Genomic DNA, 14,620 nt, shown 5'->3' with positions numbered 1-14,620 from the left:
TTAGTGCTTTGCATTTAAAAATTATCTCATTTAATCAAATTCATATAGGATTATATGTAATTGATTTTAAATGTCATAAACTATATATGTTATAATAGTTATTTAATTCAGATGCAATGAGATGAGGTATGTGAATATATTCCATAAACTTAGGATACCATGTTCTGTGGCCTAGGTTCAAATCTTGAGTGTAGCATTTATTGACAATATAACCTCAGTTTCTGTTCTAGGGGGAAAAAGATTAAGAATAGTGATAACCTTGAAGAAATAAAATAAAATAATAAATTCAGAGTTTTATAAACTCTCAAGAATACAAAGATTAATTATTATATTTTTGTTATTGACATTAGTCAATGACATTAGTAGGATTTAAAGCTTTTAGCTTTAAGTCTGAGTAAAGGAAATGAAAATAAAGATAATCCAATGAAATTTCAATAAAAACAAACTCCTATGCTGGAGCAAGTAGAAAAAAATTCTAAATAAAAAATTTATGAAGGCCTATTTAATAAAGCCTTACTTTATTTCAGAGTTAGACTTTTGAATAAACCTGAGACCACTACAAAAAATAAACTAAAAGTGAATCAAATTTTCTACAACTTTTCTAAAATAAAAAAATGGCCAGAACTCTATTTCCATACATGTGTCAGACTTTTGTTATTGCTAATTAGTATTAATTCCAAATGATACTAATATACAAAAAAGAGGAAGTAACTCCAGAAAATCATGCTCATTTACATGATTACAGTCAGAAAGAGTCTACATGTGTGACGATTAAATGTTTTAAAACATTTTCATGATATAAAGAAAACAAGCAAAACATTACATACCTTGGTGTGTAATGATTTATAAAACATAATTTTGTAAAATGATTATTAACAAACACAATGCTGAATGCTGCCAACAGAACTGTATGGTGATTTTTAAGAAAGCCTTTTTAGAAAGCTATCAAACACTGCCATGTAGTAAACTTGTGTTATTCATGGATTGGTTGGTAAAATGTTCAGCCAAATGAATGTAAGAAAACTTAAAATTGTTGGCTTTTGCCTACCGTACCAAGATCAGCCTTAAGATCTGTTGGCAGACTTAACTTTCTTGATCCTTTAACTGAAACAACAGAAAAAGGAAAAAGGCAGTTGTTAATTATATAAAATTAAAGAGGAGTGTGGGGGAACAGTATGTTTTATAATATAGTTATTAAAAACCTGATGAATATTACATTTAGTGAGCCTGTATGGAAGCATAAATATTGTTCCAATATTAGTTTGTTGCCATCCAGTAGTAATTATTTAATATGCAAACAGAAACATGTAAAAAGCAATTATTCGTACAATAAATAATTACGTGTATATTTACATAGTTTCTCTCACATGTTGTATGAGAAGTAATTTCTTATTTAATTTGGAAAGAACCAAAATTTAATTTCAGACAACTCTAATAGGTAGAGAGATATTGCAACAAATATAACAGGTCATTTCATAAATTATTGAAAAGGGTAAAAACGGATCAATCCTGTGAACTTTCTTTTTAAGTAGAAAGAACAAAATTGTATCACATATGATGTAGTCAATGAAATTTTACTATACCTATGGCAGATGAAATGATGAAATCAATATGGTATTACATTAAGTAAATGAGAAAATCTTGAAAATATAAAATATCTGAAAATAAACTTAATGATATTATATCAAATTATCTAGAAAATGTTTGTATTAACCAAGAAAACTCCTATAATTTATTTATAAACTTCCTCCTTATTACTTATCTGTCTCATAAAACATTTAACTGGAATGCATGGTATCACAGAAAGAAATGCATTGGGGAAAATCATGTACGAAATCTCATCTGTCAATTAATACTTTATTAAGACTCAAATTGGCTACCAATTAACTTATACCTTCTAGTGAGTGATATTCTTTACAACTATGAAAGTTATTTGAAAATAAAGATGCAAGATGATAGAGCAGAAAGAATATTCAGTTTAAAACCAGAAAACCTGTCTCACGTTATTTCTGAATTGTTACTACTTAGTTATCTAACTTTGAAAAAAATCCCTTCATCAATCTGCCGCCTAATTTTCTTGTCTGGAAAATAAGATTGTTGATATGATCTCTGATGTTTCAGCTTGAATATGATTTATAACATATTTTATAATAGGTTTTATACAACTTAAATATAAATATACTTTTCATGTATCACAAAACACAACTTATCTTTTGATTTTTTTTAACCACTTAAAAATTTAAAACCATTCTTAATCCACAAGTTACACTAAAATAGGTGATGACCTGGATTTGGCTCATAGGCTGTAGTTTGCTGACTGCAATCTGCCAATCTGTGCTAAACTACTTACAAAAGAAACATTAAGTATTATTACTCTAATAAAATAATAGCAGCAGGCAGTTGTCTGTATGAAAATACATTAAAAATAATCTTATTAAGATTAAGAGGAAGTCAAATCAGATTTTAATAATTTGGGTTTATAATTAGCTGTACAAACAGATGCTATTCATATCAAAATATGGCAAACTGAATAAATATATGCAATAATTATGCTTCAGAAAAGGTTGTTAATATAGTCATCTTTTGTAAACTGATTCATAATTTAGATGGACTGAGGTGGCAGGGTATTCATTTTTAAAAATAATCTTTCATTTAATTTTTTAACAGGAACTAATTCATTGTAAGGTAAGGATTTGTTTCTTAATTTATCTGTTTCACTGTTTCTATTTTGTTTTTAAATAGGTTCTTCAACATATCTATATAGTATTAATTATCTCCAAAATGGCTTACAAAGACTTTTTCAAAAATATAGAAAACAGTCCCTGCCTAGTGTCAATAAGCCAGATTTACATAGCAGGACAGTGACTACAATGACATGTACCTTCCTACTCTCCACTATTCTTTCTGATGGAAAATTCACCTGTATTCTAGTATCTAACTTACTCTGACTCTTTAAATTTGCTCCATTTTTGGGGATTCCCCACCACTGGCCCCAGGCTACCATCTACCTTTTAGGTTCCCTGTAGACTACTTCCTACCTGAAAACTGGGTCCAACCTCACAGAACACACCCCTCAATTATGTAATTGGAGAAGGAAAAGGGAATGACTAGATGGTGGTATTATTTAGGGAATTTCCTTAATAACAATGTTAATAACAAGCCATGTTATTTATGCACAGAATATTCTTCCTCTAAAACCTATAAAACTCCTACTCATCCTTCAAGAAAGCTAAAAAATCACTCCCTTTCTGTAGGTGGCCCCAAACTTAAGGCTGCACTTGGTGCCCCTTACCTTCCATAACACCTGTGTACATATCCTTTAGAACACTTAACACATTTTATTATACTTTATTTTTTACTCTATTATCCACTAACATCCTGAAACTTTGAGTTCTCTAAAGATAGGGACTGTATTCCTGATACCTAGTAAAGTATTGGTAAAGAGTAGTTATACAATAAGTGTTTGTTGAATGAATATTGAACAGTATAGTCAGAAAGCAAGGATGAAAGCTTACTTTAAAGAGGGCTGAATAGATTGAGAAAATAGATTCAAGTGTTAGAGAATATATTACACAATAACATTTGAGGGATTTGGGTTGGAAGATGAAAAAAGCAATAGAGAGTAAGAGGCAAGTAGTCTTGGAAAGGCATAGGAGGAAAACATTACTTATTAACTTTGTCCCTGTGCCCAAGGGAATGCAGGTCTCCAAATTTCTTCATTTTTACTGATATCTGAGCTAAAGTATATGCACCACTGTCACTTCATATCGTTAGCCAAAGGGGAAAAAATGAAAATAGAAACTACTTACTACTCATGGCTTAGCAAACTGCACAGGAAAGAGAATTGAATCTTGGCTCAAAGGAATCTTAGAGATTATCTAGTCCAATATCCTACTTAATGCGAGTATTTGTCCTACAACATTCTTGACATACTACCTGCTCGAATATTTTCATGTAGAAATCTTTAAGGGTAAAACATTCTAATTTGTGGTTGCTATAATTGCAAAAAAATTTCCTTCTATTCAAGCTCAAACTACTTTTCTTTACCATTGACCAATTTGTCTCAGTTCTAACCTCTGGAGCATTGAATAGTAAGTGATTCTTGTTCTCACATGCCAGATCTTAAAGCACCTGAAAAGACTTAGCGGCCACTTCTACATATCCTCAGGTCAGTAGGAATTTGTATTTTAAGAAGTCTTAAAAAAAAAAAAAGAAGAAGTCTTGCAGGTGATACTGAAGTCAAGAGGTTGGCAGATGACATTCTGAGAAACAATGTTTCAAGGTTTGATGACTTTTACCTGCCTAGTGTCAATAAGCCAGATTGGGTTTCAGGACCCTCCCATAAGAAATACTTCCTGAGCTGCATCTCAGATTTTCCATACAAGAAAATGCATATTGTTTTTAGTTGTTCAATTAGATAATAGATGTGCATATAGATACAGATATAGCTATTACTTTACTGGCTTTTAAAGGTGATTATGATTAGATATTTTTCAAGTTAATAGGTTCATTTCTTGGTTCTGTTTTTTTAGTAGTTCAAATTTTTATCATCTGTCTCTTGGATTTTTCATTTTCTAATGAGGAATAGAAGAAGGTGGTAGTTACAAGGACAGAAGTGCCTCTAATAGGAGATGCCTTTTTTCCCCCTTTGTACAGCTCCACACAGACTCCGGCTTTTCTCCAAAGTAGTTTCCTGGCATTTGATGAAGTGAAGCCTAGTTTTTAAGAACACAAGTGAGCTGGATTCAAATCATGATTCAACTGTTTTCCCTGGACTAATAGTTACTTAATCTCAGAAAGACTGATGTTTCCCTTCCTCTGTAAAATGGGGATAATAACAGTTCCAACATCACAAAGATTTTGTTAGGATTAATTAAGGGAATGTGGGTAAAGCACCTAGCAGGGTATGTGGTATATGGCAAGCACTTAATATTAGCTATTATTTTCATTATGTTGTCAATAAATGATTATCACTTTATGGTATTCTGTGTCAAAAATAATTTATCTGGATACTATGTCCTACTTAAAATCTAGTGCCTAGGATTACACAGCACACTTGATAAAGCCTCCAATTATATATGATACTGTTACATCTTTGCTCTGCACAACAGTATTTCCTAAAAGTCTGTGTCTTTTCAAGAGTGACTTCACATGCTTGATTCATAATGGGCTATATTATATTGTCTATAAAAATTTCCTTAAGTCACATTGTGCATCCACACATAGAATGGTCTCTTTAATCCTTCACACCTTGAAAAAATACCTGTCTTGGCTCACAGAAAGTAATACAGCAAATAGCACCATGGGTAATCAAGCTGGGGTCAGGACACGTTGCTATAGGAAGTGTTAGACTTTCAACAGTTTGATTTTTTACAATCCTAGTCCTGTTATATCTTGGGAAAATTCTTCTTGTTATTTAACATGCTGTGGCATACTTTTTGAAAATAGAAACAAAATCAAAACCAAAGAAAAGAAAATCCATAGAATTATACACTAAAATAATGTGAATTTTATTTTATGTAAATTATACTTTAATAATTCTGACTTAAAAAAAGAAATAAAATGCAAAGGAAAGCATCCCCACAGGTAGGGTTAATCACTTCCCTAATTACATCTATCAACTTATGACTTACTTAGAAATTGTTAAGTGGCATGAGAGGCCAAAGATGATACAAATGAGTGAAAGGATTGGCTTATGGCCAAATATTAATACACAATATTTATCTAAAAATTTAGGCCTAAAGATCAGATGATGACCAAACTCTACAAAGCACCAGATTATAAACCTTTGGAAAAGTATACATCTCTATTCCTAGTTTCATGCCTCCCAAATTTAGGTTCAATTATAGTATTGAGGCTGGGTAATCAGTCTGGTGGCTTACCATAGCTTATGCTAGAATGATGTTATATGCTCAGCCCTAAATAAGAACAGACTTCAGGCATTACAACATGGTTTTGCCTGTGGGGCTTAATATGTCTTGATTATATCATCTTCTTCATTACCTGTATACTCAAATGGCTTTTTGATAATTCCTAATTCAGTTCAAAGTCAATGGATAGCACCGCTTGGTTCATCAGAGGGATGTTGTACTGGCTGCAAATAAGTCTCGGTTAAATCTTTGGTTATACATCTAAATCAAAATTTTAGGAATAGATTAAACCCTGAATCAAAGTCTGAATGCAGCTACTACTTTAATGGAAAATAGCATAAAGAGACAAGTTAAAAGTTTCTAATTCAAATCTTCTGATTAGTTGTTTCTTGTTTTGAAACAATGATATTTACTTTTTTGATTTCCAGTGAAGAATTTCTACTTTGTTATGACTAAGCTACAACTAATATTTGGAAGTCTAGAATGGCCAAAGGGACCAAGCTTAGTCTTTTTAGGTCATGGATGTTTACCACTGATTTGATAATAACCACTACCATACATTGCTGAGCATCTATATTCTGAATACTAGCACACAATTAAGGTTAAGAAACTTGCTAAAGGTATGATGGTGGAAAGTGACAGGGTAACATCAAATTTCTCTGACTCCAAAGATATGTCCTTTCCACTATGCAACACAATCTTCTTGATATAGAAGACACCTGTGTGGTCTAGATACCATCTGTAAAACAAATAAAACTAACATTAAATTCATATAAAAGTTGTCTAGATTTAAATGTTCATAAAGTTTATTTACCTATGAATTTATCTATTACTGATTAATTAACCAAATGGTTGGATATAGTAACAAATTTCATTTGTCTCCATCTTCCCAATTAGAATTTGCCCTAGCATAAAAATGTTTAATGTCATGACTCTACCTCTACCTTAAAATATGTATTATGTTTCCATTTAGACAATGTTAACAAATCAATGTCATACACTTATTTAATGATTATGAAACTTTATTTCTGTTTAGGTTAATGTCTACCTTGAATTATAAACTCACAGTGATAATGTTTGTTCAGCCACCCCCCCCTTTTTTTAACATACTTAATAGGAGGTCAAATAATTTGGGACCAAATAAGCAGAGGACTCTGAAGTCTGAAGACTTGGGTTTAGACTAAGCCACTACTAGCAGAATGACCTTGGGCAAGCTATAGAATTTTTTTTTTTAGCCATACTTTCTCTGTTCATATAATATAAGAATAATACTAATCATATAGAGTTTTTGTAAGGATTAAAGATAATACATATGAAATATATCTTGTTTGCTTTAAAGTACAAATAAAGTACAAATGCTGATTATAATTTTTAGCAAATAAGGTTTATTAGACTTAAAATATGGTGATAATGTTGATTTTATGAACTATAAAAACCAAAAATTATTTTCAAAATCAGTTTTTACTGAAATTTAAATGGCAAACCATTTTTTTCCTGATGTTTCATGCAATGTATATTTCTTAAGTTCTTTTGAATTTCTTTATTTATACATTGTCTTTTCATAACTCAGCTACTTCTTACTTACTGCTTGTCATATAATCTTGTGATTTTTTTGTAATTCTCATATTGATTTTTTCCATTTAATTAATGAACGCCAGGGGAAAAGCATAGGCTGTAGAACTAAATATAACTAACTTGGAATTCTACCTCTACTCACTTAAAATATTTGAGTTTTAGTTTTCTCAACAGAAAAAGGCATATTCCAGGGCTGTTATTAATATATTACATAAGAAAAAAAGGAACTACTGTTTGGAAAACTGTGGCTAACAATTATCTTTATCTTCCTTGGCTACTAAATTTATTTGGGTTCTAAAAACTTTATTCATGCTTTCTAAAGTTGTAAATCTGGCCAGAAACATTCAATGAAAGCCGAATTTAAAAAGGCTATACAACCCGTGTTTGAGTCTGTCTGGTCCCTATGAGCAACGACAAATATCAAAGACTGCACAAAATTTAGATTCCAGGACCCTCCTTTCTGCTCACTACTTTAGAGAAATAACAATGCCCCTTGAGGAAATCCTTTTGTGGCGTTTCCATGACTATCATGGTTATTTCTAATTACAGAAAATATATCATGGTATGATGAAGAATTGTGAAGAATTTTCACAAAATATCACTATTTTTCAGCTTTTAAATTTTCTCTGAATTATCTATTGACCCCTCCTTATTTTCTTATAGGCCTGATGAAACTATTCAGGTTTATAGTAGAGAAGCAACTCTATCAAAATTCTAGGGAACATTTCAAAATCTTTCACAAAAGCCTTAGGGATTCCTTCCTATTTTATATGTCAAGAAGTCAGTGTCTCTGGTTTTAACAATTGCTTAGGGAAATTTCATTCACCATGAGGGACCTGTGTTTTTAGCACAACAAATGAGAATAATGTTTTGAGACACATTGTGAAATCTAGAAAATTGTGGAGTTGTGAATAACTTGTTTGTTCATAAAAGAGATTTTCACCTTCACCTGGCAAGTGATGTACTTGATTCCTCTGTCTCATAGCTGGTATTTCATTCCTATAAAAGCTTGGTGCTGCCTCAGGAGTTCTGGTAGCAAGTCCTAAAGGAAGGGAATACAAAACTATTGGCATGCAATTTCTTAGCCCAAGTGAACTAAGAATTTTTACCTTAAAGGTGAATTTCATAATAACTATTTGGAGAGATCTCTATTTTGTGCCCTTACCTGAAATAAAGGTAAATACTGCTCCAACAGAGGACAGGTTGGAGGGAAGAACAAAGCTTCCTGGAGGATGTAGTAGGATTTTAGCCACACAGAATTACCTAGAAAGGGCACTCAAACTAGGCTTTAAGACCTAGCTCTAATACAGGACTGAGAACAGCAGAGTTTGGTACTCCTTTGTTAGTATTTTATAACACTAGCCTCAATGATATTTTAATAAAGATAAATATTTCTATCACCTTAGCCTTCACTTGAGCTTGGTAGCTTAATAAATCTATTGTAGATTGTGAACAATGAACATTATGAGGGTGGATATCTATATAGGTAGCAGCAGTGTGAGGACCTGATGCTAGCCTAGAAAAAGATGTTAATCTGAGCAATAAGTCAGAAAAGGCACACATTTAAGTAGAAAATATTAGAAAAATGCAAAACTTTTGGGAAGACACAACCCTACAGTTGAAGGCTTGGTGAGTTTTCAACTATTTGTACAAAGAAAAGGGGCTGTTTTCTTTAGGGGATTATAGTTACCTGCCAGGTAAGTGCTGCTAGGGTTGAATGTTAGCACCTACTTCACCCTCGTAGGAGATGATTTTGTACAGTACACAAATTTCACAACCTTACGTGGTGGGTGAGAAAAGGTTGTATCACTTTTAAAAAAAAGTACGAACAATTTGTATAAGTTTAATGTTAGTTTCTGAAGATAGAATGTAAATTCCATTCATGATAAAGTGTGTTTATTTTGTTCATTAGTTCATCTTCAGTGGATAGCATAATCTCTAACTGTAGAAACTGAAAATTATTTGTTGAAGAGTTGAATGAATGAGTAGACAACATAAAAGCATTATATTATCTTGGAAGCTGAGAACACTGGCATTCCATTTGGCTCACTGGATTCTTTCAACTCCCAATCCCTACTCTGTTCTCTTGTATTATCCTCAAGGAAAATTTCAGTCTGAACTTCACTCTATTTTACCTTTAGTTCATTGGGGTATAAGGAAGCTTGAGATCCACACAGATAATCAGAGATATAAAATGATTACTGGTTCACAGCTTCCCTAATTCCTGATCTCTCTTATTCAGAGGCACTTGCATCAATGTTTATACCTATTTTTAGCAGATTTAAAGGATTGAGAACCTGAGATCTCCAGATAGATACTGATAGGGGAGGTAACTACTGAAAAAATATTTTTAAAATGTTTCACAGGGCAATGGTTCTCAAATAGTTCAGACAGCAGAAGAATTCATCAGCTAAGAATTTGCTAGAACTGTAAAATCTTATGTCCCACCCCAGATATACTGAATTAGAATCTCTGGCATGCAGCAATCAGTGTTTTAACAAACTCTACACCTGACTGTGATACAGGTTTAAGTTAAAGAACCACTGCACTAGGGGGGAAAAGGAAGAAGAAAACGCAAAAAAAAAAAAAAAAATGGGGGGGGCATAGCTCTTAAATGCTATGTACACATTCTTTTAAAACGGGAGATACGCCCAGATACAAACAGAGCAACTGCCATTGTTAGACCTCATGAACTATATCTGAGTATATAAATCAAGGAGACTGTTATTAGGAAAGCATGGTATTTTTCTTAATTTTTCAAAAGTTATACTGTATTGCAAATATTCTGTTTTCCCTGAATTATATATATTGATCCTGTCAGTTATTTAAACATTTTTATTTTTTATATTTCATTATTTTCTACCTCTAAAGACAATACATTTCATGAGTTTTGTAAACTCCATTGTTAGTCTTAAATTTGCTTTTTTAAAGTTATGTTTCAGTTTTATGAGATGGGCTAAAAAGTCTGCATTGACTCTCACTGTACCTTTCCTGATAATCTAGACTGGATGCAGCAGTTACTACAATAGTACCAAAAGATTGCAGAATGTAGTTTTCAGTACATATGTTGCTGTTGTATTTTGGAAATAGTATTGGGCACATGATTCTTTGTGGGCTTAAAAAGACCTTCTAATATAAAAATAATTATCATTCTTTTTCATAATGAATGAAATCAACAAATATTGATAATTTCCAATGTTCTTAAATAAGATACAGTAAACTCTATTGGCACTTTTCCCAGAAAGATACATTTCACATATTTTAACAAATATAACATTTAATGATTACAAAGCTGTCATAAGAAAAAAAAATCTCATTCTTCAATTATAGTTCCTTATAATTTAAAGGTGCTACTAAAGACAAGTGGGACCTGTCCAGTAAACAAGTATCAAGTAAGGTATTGAAGTGATAAGCAAATCTTATCACAGTCTATCATTTTTGCCCCAAGTATCATAATTCAACAGTAGTTAAAACTTTCCTGCTTTGAAGCAAACTTCTTAAATACATGCAAAGTCCTTTGAGTGTGTCTTGCATTTAAAAAAAAAGGGGTGGTGGTGGTGGTGGTGGTGTTCCAAGATCTGCTCTAACATTAATAAAAGAAGAAGCATCATAGGCAGAGGACTAAAAGCAGGTTGTCTACTGAAAACTTACAGCAATTATCATAATTAATTATGAAATATTAAAAGCCTTATCCCTGATACTGGGAACAAGGAAAGATGTCTGCTAACACCACAGACTGGGGAACTTGTGGCCTTAAGGCCACGTGTGGCCCTCCTGATCCCTAAGTGTGGCCTCTTTTAGTGAAAGCATTTGTTCTGTAAAATTTGGATTCAATCAAAAGGCCTCACTCAAGGATCCAGAAGACTACAGCAATTAAAACAGTGTGGTTTCGGATAAATGATAGATAAACATGCCAATGGGATAGAACATAAAGTCTGTAAACACACACATATGGTAAAGTTCATTAATTTGTGGCAAAAGTACCACTTTAGTACAGTGGGGGAAATGATAATTTCCCCATAAATGGTGCTTATCAATTGGATACCTAAATGGTATAAGTAAACCTTGACTCCTTTTTCACATTATATCTGGAAATAAATTCCTAATGGAACTTCAATTTAAATATGAAAGGTAAAACAATAAGACTTCTAGAAGACAATATGGAAAAATAGCTTTATGATCTTGGGGTGGATAAAGGTTTTCTTTAAACAAAACACATTAAGCACTAATAAAGAAAAGATTGGTAAATTGAATTATATTAGCATAAAAAACTTCCCATTAAGAGACTAATTTTAAGAGAATGAAAGCAAGCTACAGAGTGGGATAAGATATTTTTCACTATGAATATCCAACAAAAGACTTCTATCCAGCATATACACACATATATAGACAGAATTCCTATAAATAAGAAACCGATAAGAAACAATTGGCAACCCAATAACAATGAGCAAAAACCCTTATATATCTTATAAAAGTGGATATTAAAATAGCCAATAAACATAAGAAATCATTAAGATCATTAGACATTAGGATTACACAATTCAATTAAATTCCACAATGAGATATTACTACATGAACTTCAAAATGACTAAAATGGGAAAAGAAAACCCCAATATCAAACATTGGCGAGTATGCAGCATAAATGGAAGTCTTATAGTCAGTAAAAGTAAAATTGGTGCAACCACTATAGAGAATTCATTGGAAATACTTACTAAAGCTGAACATATACATACCCTATGACCCAAAAATTCCACTGCCAGATATATATGCAACAGAAATGAATTAATATTTGCATTAAAAAGGTACAAGATTGGTCATATCAGCTCTATTTACAATAGTCCTGAACTGAAACCTACCTAAATGTTCAGTAACAATAAACTGCATAAATAATTTGAGGCATATTCATATAATGGAATATTATATAGCAATAAAATCATGCAACATAGACAATCATATATATGTTGAGCAAAATAAGCAAGAAACAAAAAATGAATACTGTATAATTCCATTCATGTGAGAATCCTGCAAAACTAATTCATGGTGATGAAACCCACAAAACTAATAATATATAGTGATTAAAGTCAGAATAGTAGGTACCTTTGTAGAGGTTAGAGGCTGAGAGGTACATAGGGGAGGCTTCTGAGGTTCTTTCTAATAATGTTCTCTATTTTGATCTAGGTGTTGTTTACACAGTATATTCATTTGTAAGAGCTAATCTAGCTGAATCCTTTAGATTTATGTACTATGAGGCTTTTATACTAAACCTCAGTAAAAAATATTTACCCAAAAAAAGGTAGGGCCAAGGTATATAGAAATATTCCAAATAAAATACCCAAGAGCTATGGTAATAACAGTAAACAAGGTGAAATTCAGGTGAACAACATATAATATGAAATAAACAATGGTGATTAATGGTAAAGGTTGTAATTTAAAATGTGGATATACTTTTTGAATATTTAAACATAAGACAACATGAATATTCTTTTTTGTTGTTGTTGTTTTTTGTTTTTTTGAGACAGAGTCTCACTTTCTTGCCTGGGCTAGAGTGCCGTGGTGCCAGTCTAGCTCACAGCAACCGCAAACTCTTGGGCTCAAAGCGACCCTCCTGCCTCAGCCTCCTGGGTAGCTAGGACTACAGGCACGCATCACCATGCCTGGCTAATTTTTTCTATTTTTAGTAGAGACGGGTCTCCCTCTTGCTCAGGCTGGTCTAGAACTCCTGAGCTCAAGCAATCCTCCTCCCTCAGCCTCCCAGAGTTCTAGGAATACAGGCGTGAGCCACCGCACCTGGCCTGACAGCATGAATATTCTTAAAAATAAAAACATAGCAGATACAGGGAAAAAGAGCCATAAATACATTATTAATAGAATATTTTCATTCACCTATTCTTCATTATGGACAAGTAAAATAATCAAAATGTAAGTAAGGATCTTAAAGACTTAAATAACATAACAAGGTAACATTTATAGCTATTTAATGTTACATATTTACTTTAACTTTTGGGTCAAAAAATATAAGCAAATTGCCTACTGTATAGAAAATGATGCCAATAAAATCTCAACTTATTGAAAACTATGTGATACATTTAATGTATATTTCAAAGGGAAATTTATCATTGAATACTTATATTGATATGTAATAAATAATAAATGAATTAAGCATATACCACAAAAAATTGAAAAGGGAAAAATAAAATGAGACAAAGGAAAGCAGAAGAAGTAACTAATAAAGATCAAAGCAAAAATTAATAACTTAAAAAACAAAAAAGTTAGACCTATTACTTGAGGCCAAATAAAAGATAAATAGATCAATTGTTAGATAGCCCAATTAAGGAAAAATAGAATACCAAAAATGAAAATATTTTTCTTTAAAGAGAAAATATAAATATACAAAATGAGAAATTATAAGGGGTAAGTGATTTGATAGGGGAATTTTACTAAAACTTTAAAGAGTAGATAAATAATCCCAATAGTTGTTGGGCATAAAGAAAGAAGAGCCTTAAAGAAAATAATGATGTCTGATTACAAAAAAATTGCTCAAGGAAAAAAAACACTATAAGTAAAATTAAATTGAGAAAAATATTTAGATATCATGTCGTAAAGGGATAATCTACTTAGTTTATGAAGAGGTTCCACCAATTGATATGAAAAGGACAAATGATGCTATAGAAAATGCACAAAGTCTCAATTCCCTTCACAATAGCAACAAAGAAATTAAAGTACCTAGGAATATATTTAACCAAAGAGGTAAAAGACCTCTACAGGGAGAACTATGAAACACTGAGGAAGGAAATAGCAGAGGATGTAAACAGATGGAAATCCATACCATGCTCGTGGATCGGCAGACTCAATATCATCAAAATGTCTATACTACCCAAACTGATCTACAGATTCAATGCAATACCTATTAAAATCCCATCAGCATTCTTCACAGATATAGAAAAAATAATTTTACGCTTTGCATGGAACCAAAGAAGACCCCGAATATCAAGAGCAATTCTAGGCAACAAAAACAAAATGGGAGGCATTAATATGCCAGATATCAAACTATACTACAAAGCTGTAGTAATAAAAACAATATGGTATTGGCACAAAAACAGGAATATTGACCAGTGGAACAGATGTGAGAATCCTGATATAAAACCATCCTCATATAGCCATCTCATCTTTGACAA

General features: G+C 32.0%; 1 protein-coding gene across 7 annotated transcripts in view; it reads right to left on the bottom strand.

Moving 5' to 3' along the window:
* The window catches only part of STXBP5L (syntaxin binding protein 5L), a 346,530-nt gene that overhangs the window by 62,785 nt on the left and 269,125 nt on the right, over positions 1–14,620 (bottom strand). For 3 of the 7 annotated variants that reach the window (XM_076001837.1, XM_076001842.1, XM_076001840.1), the window contains one exon: positions 8,395–8,487. The exons of 2 other annotated variants lie outside the window; for them this stretch is intronic. In XM_076001837.1, coding sequence (XP_075857952.1) covers positions 8,395–8,487 — 93 coding nt within the window. Of the gene's footprint in view, positions 1–1,053; positions 1,105–8,394; positions 8,488–14,620 lie in introns of all 7 variants that reach the window. 2 more of the 7 variants (XM_076001841.1, XM_076001845.1) reach the window with 1 other exon arrangement.

This window comes from Microcebus murinus, chromosome 1 (genome assembly GCF_040939455.1).
Source record: "Microcebus murinus isolate Inina chromosome 1, M.murinus_Inina_mat1.0, whole genome shotgun sequence".
NCBI classification, from domain to species: Eukaryota; Metazoa; Chordata; class Mammalia; order Primates; family Cheirogaleidae; genus Microcebus; species Microcebus murinus.
This window is presented reverse-complemented; position numbering and strand designations above follow the sequence as displayed.